Below are 9,783 nucleotides of genomic sequence, written 5' to 3' on the forward strand. Positions count from 1 at the left end.
ATCATCATCATCATCATCATCATCATTGTCGTCGTCGTCGTTGTAATCGTCATTGTTATTTTTATTGTTTTCGTGTTGTTGATTATGACATTTATTTAGCATCCGATTGCATTTGACTTATTTATACGGCATTGTTTTGCAAGAAAACGACCGGCGGCGACAAAGAAAGGCAAATTCGTTGAACTCCAGCTTTCCCCTTTTCCACTATTGCCGGTTTTCACTGTCACGCCATTGAAAAGAAAATCGAGCATTCCATTAATGAAGTCAAGAAATTGACGTGGTACAGAGGATAAATAAATAAGGAATCTGTCCAAGTGTCAGGTCAGTGTGGTATTCCGTACTCGAGGTATTTGACAAAATGTTCCACATAAATTTATAGAGCTTAGTATGGAGACGCTAAATTGGTGTCCCTTGCAGAGGGGCACCAACATGGCGGCCGGAAATAGGAAAAAACATCTGGAATTCACTTTTGCCAGAAAAGAGATTTGTTTGCCCTTGTGAATTTTAGAATGTTTAGATGAATATTTCTCCTCAAACTTAAATTGTTTAGAATGCTGAATACCACCCGAAGAGTCATTGTTAGGATACGAAACAGCTCTGTCACGGCCGTCCTCCTGATGTCACGCACGATGAAAACTCGGAAATTGAAACTGTTCTATTTTCAAAAGGAAGTACAACTTCGAGCTGAGAAATTGTGAAAAGACATATTTTTAGGTAATCTTTCCTTGAATGGTGGTAAAGGTTTTGTAGGCCTCCCGATTTTGAATTCTTAGAATTTGGTGACGTCACGTGAAACCAAGAATTAGCGACTATTCTTAGGCCTTTGTGGGTGTGCAGTGTCTGTTTTACTAAGCGTTTCCCGCTAGGTCGCTCTGATTGATTCCTTGCTTACTTGCTTACTTGCTTGATTTATTGATTGATTGATTGATTGATTGATTGATTGAGTGATTGATTAATTGATTTGTTGGTCGTTCGTTCATTCCTTCCTTCCTCGGTCCTTTTTTCCTTCATTAGTTCATTCATTCATTCATTCATTCTATTCATTCATTCATTCATTCATTTGTTCATTCATTCATTCATTCATTCATTCATTCATTCATTCATTCCATCCTTCCTTCATTCAATCATTTGTTCATTCATTCTTTCATTCATTCATTCATTCATTCATTCCTTCCTTCCTTCCTTCCTTCATTCATTCATTCATTCATTCATTCATTTGTTCATTCATTCATTCATTCATTCATTCATTCATTCATTCCTTCCTTCCTTCCTTCCTTCCTTCATTCCTTCCTTCCTTCCTTCCTTCCTTCATTCATTCATTCATTCATTCATTCATTCATTCATTCGTTCATCCTTTCGTTCGTTTTTTCGTTCGTTCGTTCCGTTCCGTTCCTTCCCTCCTTGCTTCCATCCTTCCTTCCTTCCTTTATTCACTCCTTCAGTCACTGCAGCCGGCCTTTTCCTTTTTTCCTTGACTTCTTCATTTATATTTCTTTGTTTTATTTAGTTTTCTTGCGAGCGTTCTACCAGCCTGGACTTTTGAGATAGTCAAACCAGTAGGTCGGCTTACCTATTGTCTGACAGACTGTCGTATTAAATTTCAGTTCTTGTATTATGCAAATCCAGTGACTGTTTCGAAATCCCTAAAGTGTCTTTTTCAGTTTCGCAAGCCTTCCGGTAAGATTTCTATAAATTCACTGACGTGTTGCGTTTGCTAAACAAGTTAGTTGAAGACAGAGTAGCAGAAAAGTGACACCATGCTGATTTTTTACAAGGGAGATTTCATTGCTTATGTACTACTGGTGCTGGTAATTTCGCCGCAAACGTGGAGCTTACCTCTCGGCTTTTCGGAGGAAATAAACAGCGAGGTATCAACAAGACGGCTTCACCGTAAGTTTGCTTGTTAGCTCTAAATCATTTGCGAATTTCTTAGCGTAAATTTTAAAAGTTACCACATAATGATTTTGTGAAAACGTTACATTATTTCTATTGTATTCATATTCCAGTCCAGACAGTGTGCTTACATGACTACCCGCTGGTACGAATAAAGGTTTAATACAAAAGTGTCGGTTTTCAAAAATAACCAATAATTGCAATGCTAACCTCATCTTTATTGATGTTTTGTGGTTCATTGGAGCTTGGATAATTAACACCGGTTCCACAAAAGTCCTTAAGTTATTTCCAAGTTATTTCCTCAGCAATTTTTTGGATTTTCGAGGATTTGTTTACAGTAATGCCAAAATCTGAGGACTAACTGGAATGATATAGACTGTATGCTAGTTTCCCCATCGCAGAGTGGGCGTGATGCATGCAAAAAGACGATCGAGGGCTGAGACTTCTCACTTAATGTTAGTAAGAAATATGTCTAAATCATGATTTCGAAACCAAAAAAATATAAACCGACGGAGTAGACTAGTCGGCCCTTATCAAGGAAACGATGACATACTGCGATTATTTGAGCCGGATCTATTGTAGACCTGGATCAGGAAATTATTTTACATCAAAATATAGACGGCAGACTGATCCTAAAGGCGGAGGTGGCGAAAAATAAACAAAATGACCAGAAACAATCGAAATAGATTATAACAATTGAGCCCGTATGTTTCTCGCCTTTTTTTCCGTTCAGCCCTCGCGGAAGGTTTATCAGTTGCAAACCGAAACATCGGGGTAATTTTGTAATATATTTTTTTTGCAACACAATTAATTATATTTATTAACTCTAGAATACTAAACTCTACGTACAATACTAACAATACCAACTTATGGTACTAATCTAAATTACAATAATAATAATAATAATAATAATAATAATAATAATAATAATAATAATAATAATAAAAATAATAATAATAATAGTCGCAATATTAAATTAAATGCAGCTACTGACGAAGTTAAGAGAAAAAGAGACTTACAATGGGTTACAGTTGCACTTAATTTTGTAATATAATTCAGTTGTTCTAGTCATTTTGTTTATTTTTCTCCGCCGTTAGGATTTGTCTGCCGTCTATATATTTTCTGACTTTCAGTTGCTGATTAATGAAAACTGCTACATTATTGGTAAATGGTACTTATTGCACATCCCAGACCTTTTGAAGACCAGTACAAAATTATCAGCTATCCATATCATGGTGGAACCGAAACAGTGAATATCTGTAAAAACATATCATATAGTTTATCTTGAAACCTACTTTCTTAACTCATAATTGATAGCTCATCTGAAACTAATCGATAGTCTACATTTTTGGCACTGAAATGTTTCTATCTATCTCTGTTCAACCCCATAGCAAAATGACTCTTAGTCGCGGATAGTAAAAAGAAACCTTGTATCACAAAAGTATCTATTTTTAGTAACTCTGAAACTAATAAATAAGCCAATATGAAACTAAAATTAAAGCATATTTTTCCTATTCAACAGACAAGGAGCGCAGATCAGTGTCAACTCCTAACCAAGGCCCTCCCCCTGAGTGCTACCTGAAGTACTTCTTGCACAACTCCCCTCCGCAGGGACTGTTGGTTGACCATCCCTCATCAGAACGCTATATTTGTCAGTCAATTCCGAGTTCCCCGGATGCTGACTTCTTTGCGACTCTGTTTGATGACGAGGCAGGAATTGCCATATTCTCAGCGTACACTGTTGATCACGCACAAGCGCAAAATATGGGAAAGTATCCAAGAGAAAGTGTTTCAAATTACTGGCGTTCTAATAAAGGTACGTAGTCTTCCTGGCAGGGCCGTAGCCAGTATGAGGCAAACCGAGGCACTTGCCTCAGTCATTGTTTTTTTCGGGTAAAGTAAGATTTTTTTTTTTTGAAGGAGAAAGAAAGGCACTAGCAGCAAATAAATTCACAAACAGTTAAACAAATATAAAAAATGTTAACGCAACATGGTATCATGTTTAATGATAACACGAATCAGGCAGTGGCCTGAATTACAGATGAGAAAAATTAAGCAAAACTTCAAGCTAACAAAGGCAGCGACTTCCTAAAGAAAACTGCCTCGTTTTCATGTGTTTTGACGCCATTCCTCGAGTCTTCTGTCTTCTCTGATCTGAATGAGGAAAATCTATCAAAATGCAGCGTTCTATTTCCTTGCTGGCAGAGGTCTCTGACGGCAGAGACCTCTGCTAGCAGGGAACGTTCTATCTAATCAACAGTTTTTTTTTCAAAGAAAGCGGTAAGTAGATGCTTTCATAACATGTTTTCAGCGCTTCTCAATAATCGAAACAAAATTTAACCTTGTTTTGACATTATCTAGCTAAGCAACTTTGACTTTCAGTCCATCTAGTAAAGATGGTGATGTCAGTGAAGAAGCCACCGGAGATGGTGGGAAAGAAGTTGTAGAGGCCGTAAGCGGACAGGCGACAGCGCGACTAAGTACAGGAAGCTGTTCGTGCGAGCGCAGCTTTAGCGCTCTTCACAAGTTGAAGACCTGAGGTGAGTTGCATAAAATCCAATGTCGGGCGTAACTGCTAAGGCCAGACCTTCAGCCCAGTCACATTCAGTATTTTAACGTCTGACTATAGCATTTACGCCCGCCGTTAAGTTTTATGTAACTCGTCCCTGGCGCCGTTCATCGATGGGCTCTAACAGGCTGAATGGCCTTGCATTAGCCCATGTCCACAGCGAAATTCCTGTGGACCCGCTCGAGGTTCTACAGCGATGGGATGCTAGTGGGCACAGGCGAATCACGCTGGCATTTAACAGCTAAATTCGTTGCCTTTTAGAAACGAAAATCCTCAAATAAGCACGTCCGAGACCAGGTTTTATGAGCCTGCGAGACTGAGCACCCCCCAACAAACCCTACTTTTCACGAAACCGCTTGTCAGCCGAACCTGGTTTAGGTTATATTGTAAATAAGGCCTTCATATAGAAACAAACCACCAACAAACACATTAAACCGTCGCATACAAGAACACAGAGCCCCTAAAGTAGCATTTAAATAGCTCCCCTCCCCCCCCCCCCCAAAAAAAACACCTAGATCTCTAGATCTGTATGGCCTTTAGAGCTCCTACCGGCATTTTTGTCAAATAAGGTTTGATCCCAGTGTTTTGTTTAAACGTAGCCATCATATTTAAGACCCTAAATAGCTAGGCGGGGAATTCAACCATGGATATTGCCTCAGTCCTTATTTTTTTCTGGCTAAGGCCCTGCCTGGAAGCTAAGCGCGAAGCTGCCTAGTTCCCAGGTCAGTAAGGTTTATTTTTTTTTTTTTCGAATTCCAGACCTAACCAGGCAGGGCTCCGACCAAATGTACAATGGACATGGAACCGGTTCTGAAGGATTCGACAAAGGTCATTTGAATCCGGCCCACATAAACTCTTTCGACAAACAGCACGTTCTAGCTACGTTCACCTACAGTAACGCAGTGCCGCAGTACGGTCACTTTAACCGTGGGCCATGGAGTACCTACGAAGACAAAATAGTGGATTACGTCACAAGGGAGTGCGCGGAGCAGCGTGGGAAATCCGCGGTGATGTACCTGTTGACTGGAAGCTCAAGGTTCCGTCTTCAAGTCGGTACAGATAAACCAACTCGAGACAAAACGCCTCATGGGGTGAGTAGACGTGGCGAAATGGGGGTGTAATTGGGGCGGGGGGGAGGGGGGGGGGCTTTAAAGCTGAAAGTTCCGTTTCGACAATACAACATGCTTTTAAAAAAATATTAGGCTAATAAATGTTTGACGGCTTTAGAGAACGAATTCCCTCGATGCATTTAAGCATTTTAATGCTCACTTTTGATCGGTGTCAAAGAGCGTCTCTTGTCTGTGTTTGATGTTTTTGTCTTTTCTTAAGGGAGAAGGAAAGTGAGGGGGGGGGGGGAAGGGGGGTTCATGCTTATTCAAACGTGCTCAAATGCTAAACGCCGCAGTAGGCAAGTAGTGGCAAAAGACACCCGAATTTTCTGGCAGTTGATGTGGTATAACTGAAACAATACTCGAGAGAGCTATACATCGAATCAAGTTTAAACTAAATGGTGGTATTTGAAAAGAACTATATATAATTTAAAAGTCACAACTTGGAGACCATTTGCCTGCAAAGATAAATTTGCTCTGTTCACTGAAGCCACAAAGCCACAAATTCAATATTGGTGATCCGACTAATATAAGCTGTGATGAAAAGAGTTTACCCGATCAGTAGCAAAAAACACACTGATATTTTGCTAAAGAATAATGCATAACTTATAGTTAAAAGTTGCTTTAATTCATGTTTTATTTTAGATTGAATACTTTCCCAGTGCTAAGGCGAAAGATCACATCGTGCGCCCAAATTCCATGTGGACAGCGGGTTGTTGCGTTTGGAATGACGAAAGTGGAACAGTACGGGCCCAGTCCATCGCGGTCATGGGCAACAACGACTACGACAAAGACAGGATTGGCATGAGGTCGATGAAATTGGCAGAATTAGAGAAACTGTTGGTTGACGAAAACAGTGAACCTGTTGAACTATTTCCCTCCGTTAAAGAGTGCAGAACCAATAGTGATCTGCTCTAAACTAGAGCTTTGCTTCAAATTTTGCGCATAAAAGCTTAGCAGCAAATCAGAATTCGAAGCACAAAATTGAAACTGTACTGAAGTACTTGTAAACGATCAAAATGTAATGTTATTTATTTGGTGGATTTTCAATAAATTAAAACCTAACGGACTGATCATTTGTCAGTGTTCTTGTTGTAAATGTTGGAGTACTAAGTTGTCGTTGTTAGTTGCTGTTTGACAGAAAGATGGAGAACAAAAGTCGAGTAGTTATCGGATAGGCCGGATTAAGATCTGATCCAAGGTAAATGGTTTGTGAGAGGATTACTCTGCAGCCTCAATTTCAGTTTTCCAGCGGCAACACAGCTATATATATTAATACTTTACACCGTTGTGGTGGGCGGAAGATAATTATTTTTGAGTGGCGCCTCGCGTTCCAGGCTTTCTTTAAGTTGACAGGACCCGACCGTTTTATGCCAAATTAACGCTGCGGTATCCCCGGAATCCACTTCTCGACACATTCAAGTCTTACTTCAAGTGCTTATTCAAGTGCTTATAGCGCGAGTTATCTTGTGTCATCATGAACTAACTTGTTGCCATTCCCTCAAAATCTGTTCACCTGATTACATACGGACTGTTTATTTTGACTGGCAGATTAAATAAATAACTTTAATAGTAACATCCTCGTGAGGTTTTTCAGGAACTATTTACAAACTATTTCCAATTTATAAAAGCAAAAATGACAATAAAAACTCGAAATCACAATTTATGCTGGTATTTTACTAAAATTTAAAGCTTATGAATTATCTTATGTTGCGAACACCAAACAATAGCAACCATCCAAATTACAGCGAAAGATGGTGCCTGTACATCTTACCACAATACCTTGCGAGTCTAACACACCCAATAGGTACTGATAGAAAGCCATTTTTTTGTGAAATTTAATTCTTCCGTATACTATCAACATTTTGTATGCTAGGTTTGAAGTTTTTAGAACTTTTCTGTGGGTTTCTATAAGCGTTTTAAGAGATTTCGTACGCTTGGAATTATGGGTAAATGTACCAGTCGCCATCTTTTTCCATACGGTGGATTGCTTCCTCGCAGTCAGTGCACTGGAACAGGAAGAGAAAGAATGCGGCCAGAAACGTGGACTCATACGCGCGGAGCTTAAAAAATGAATTTAATCTTACCGAGAAACACATTTTTTGTATTTAATTGAACTAAAATTATATCGTGGTAAGTGAAAAGATAAGCCCAATTTTTGCGTCATGAAAGGCCAACTGAGCAGCTGGAGGTCGTTTTTCCTCGAAAAGAACATGTTTGAAAACTTTGTACATCGCCTTTGCACCCCCAAATCTTTTTTGAAATTAGATTTTGTCTTCGAAAACGCAAAAATTAGGCTTTGTGTCTCCTACAAATTGTTCCTAGCGTTGGGCCCACGTTCCTGGCCGCATGCCAGTACCGCACTTTTGCTATTTGTGATATCACAGTGTGAAGGAAATTCCTTAAATAAACGAACACATATCTAAACTGGCGCTTTCCAATACGGAAACTGACATCTGAACTGATCAAGCTAAAATTAAAATATTAAAGCATAAAGCATTAAACATAAAAAAAAAACATTACAAAGTCACTATTTTATTTGAAATTATCACATGCCAGGTTCCCGGTTCGCTGACATTTATAAATCTCGGATATTTGACCTTGAATACGGAACGATCTGTTCGCTAAAAATGAAAATAATTGTAGGTACCGAAATTAAAGGGGGTAATCAACAATGTTCGTAATTCTCTTAATATTTGCTATAAGATAAAAGTCGTTAAACTTTGAGCTAGTGACCATTTGACTTTAAAATGAATATTTAAATAAATTATTGATAGTTACAGAAGGGGTGTCAAGAGATGTTAGCTTAGACCTTCAATACAAACAGAAGTGCAAGTTCACGGCAGCTCAAACGTTTCACATTGTGTCTCAAGATCCTTGAAAATTATTTAAATTCAATTACAAGTCAAAAAGCTAACTGGCAAGTGTATCTTTGCTAGACTCACGACTTCCGGCTAATTCGAATCGCAAATTTAATACTCAAACGAATCCTCGTTCTCACTTTCCTCGTGTAAGTTTTCCTTGTGTACATATTCTTCCTTCAAATTCAAGCAATCACAAGGCTTGTAGCAAAGGATTCCCTCTAGCAGCTTCCTACCACTGGAGACCATGGTTCTATCAGAGAGAAAGTGAACCACGATCACCAAATCGTTGTCGGCTGAAAGCACTTCACTCGCGAATTTCACCTGCTCCAAGACGTGCACTTGAAACAGAAGATGATGCTTCGCGTACACATTACATTCCCAGTGCAGAGATTTGTTTCTGCGGGACAGCCGCCCATGGCTAAACGACTTAAATGGCTCGTCATCTTCGGTGGTATCTACGATCAACCTGTCCCCTTCTTTTAACATCGCACCCACGTTCGAGCGCGTCGCCTCGAGAACGAGACCATCAATGGTGAAGACTTCCTTTGGGAACAGCATTCCAGGTATAATCTCGTCTTCGAACTCCGCCCTACTGCAGGGTCTGACTTGAGGACCAAGCCTGTCTTGAACTTCGTTTAGTTTCTTTAAGTCAAAAGCAGCATGATTTATGTAATACGACAGGATGTCTTGCTTGAAGAGCATTTGGTCGGAGAACAGTTCTTGCCGACGAGCGTACAGCTTTTTCGGTGCGCAGAAAAACTCTCGTGAAACATTCGGGTAATTCTTTCGAATAAATTCTCGGTTCGCCTCGACCATCTGGACTTGAAGCCCCTGGCGTCGAAATTGCGGGTGAATCTTTTCCGAGTCGCAAACAGAACTCCGTCCTTCGTTCACGATCACAAACGTGCGGAACGCTACAATGCGACCTTTTATCTCGGCAACAAAGGCAGAACGTTTTGACTCTGTGAGCCAGTCGTTGAATCTGTTTGGGAGATAGTCGTGATAGGCTTCGGCTCTGTCTTCGTAAGTCGCTCGGGAGAGCTTCATCACTGCGTCCAAATCACCTTCGGTAGCGGGGCGAAATTCTAAGCGTTGCATGTTGGATTTTCTGTTTTTAGGCAGAAGAAAGATGCAAACGGAAAGCCAAATAGGACAGATGACAATAATTTGCACTTTCAAAAGTTTTATGAGAAACTCGAGATAATAGCTTATTGTGCAAGTACAATGGATGTTCTTCTAATTGGCTGAACATCACTTAAAAGGTAATTAGGTGTCCTGTATTGACAACATAAACAAGGTCCAACTTGCAACATCGGTCTGTTTGCAGTTTTCCCAACCCAGCTTTAAG

General features: G+C 39.8%; 2 protein-coding genes across 2 annotated transcripts; one reads left to right on the forward strand and one right to left on the reverse strand.

The window, feature by feature from the left end:
• Positions 1-1,650: 1,650 nt before the first annotated feature.
• Positions 1,651-6,644, forward strand: LOC146475138 (uncharacterized). The gene is made up of 4 exons (XM_085116194.1): positions 1,651-1,890; positions 3,416-3,709; positions 5,222-5,553; positions 6,217-6,644. Exons 1-4 carry the CDS (start codon positions 1,758-1,760, stop codon positions 6,487-6,489), a joined length of 1,032 nt encoding a protein of 343 aa, XP_084972320.1. The 5' UTR covers positions 1,651-1,757; the 3' UTR covers positions 6,490-6,644.
• A 1,442-nt stretch (positions 6,645-8,086) lies between these two features.
• LOC146475139 (uncharacterized) lies at positions 8,087-9,609 on the reverse strand. Its single transcript, XM_085116216.1, has one exon. The coding sequence runs from the start codon at positions 9,531-9,533 to the stop codon at positions 8,544-8,546; it is 990 nt and encodes a 329-aa protein (XP_084972342.1). The 5' UTR covers positions 9,534-9,609; the 3' UTR covers positions 8,087-8,543.
• Between the last annotated feature and the right edge of the window lie 174 nt (positions 9,610-9,783).

Source organism: Pavona decussata, unplaced genomic scaffold, assembly GCF_977016875.1.
Source record: "Pavona decussata unplaced genomic scaffold, jaPavDecu1.1 SCAFFOLD_85, whole genome shotgun sequence".
NCBI lineage: Eukaryota > Metazoa > Cnidaria > Anthozoa > Scleractinia > Agariciidae > Pavona > Pavona decussata.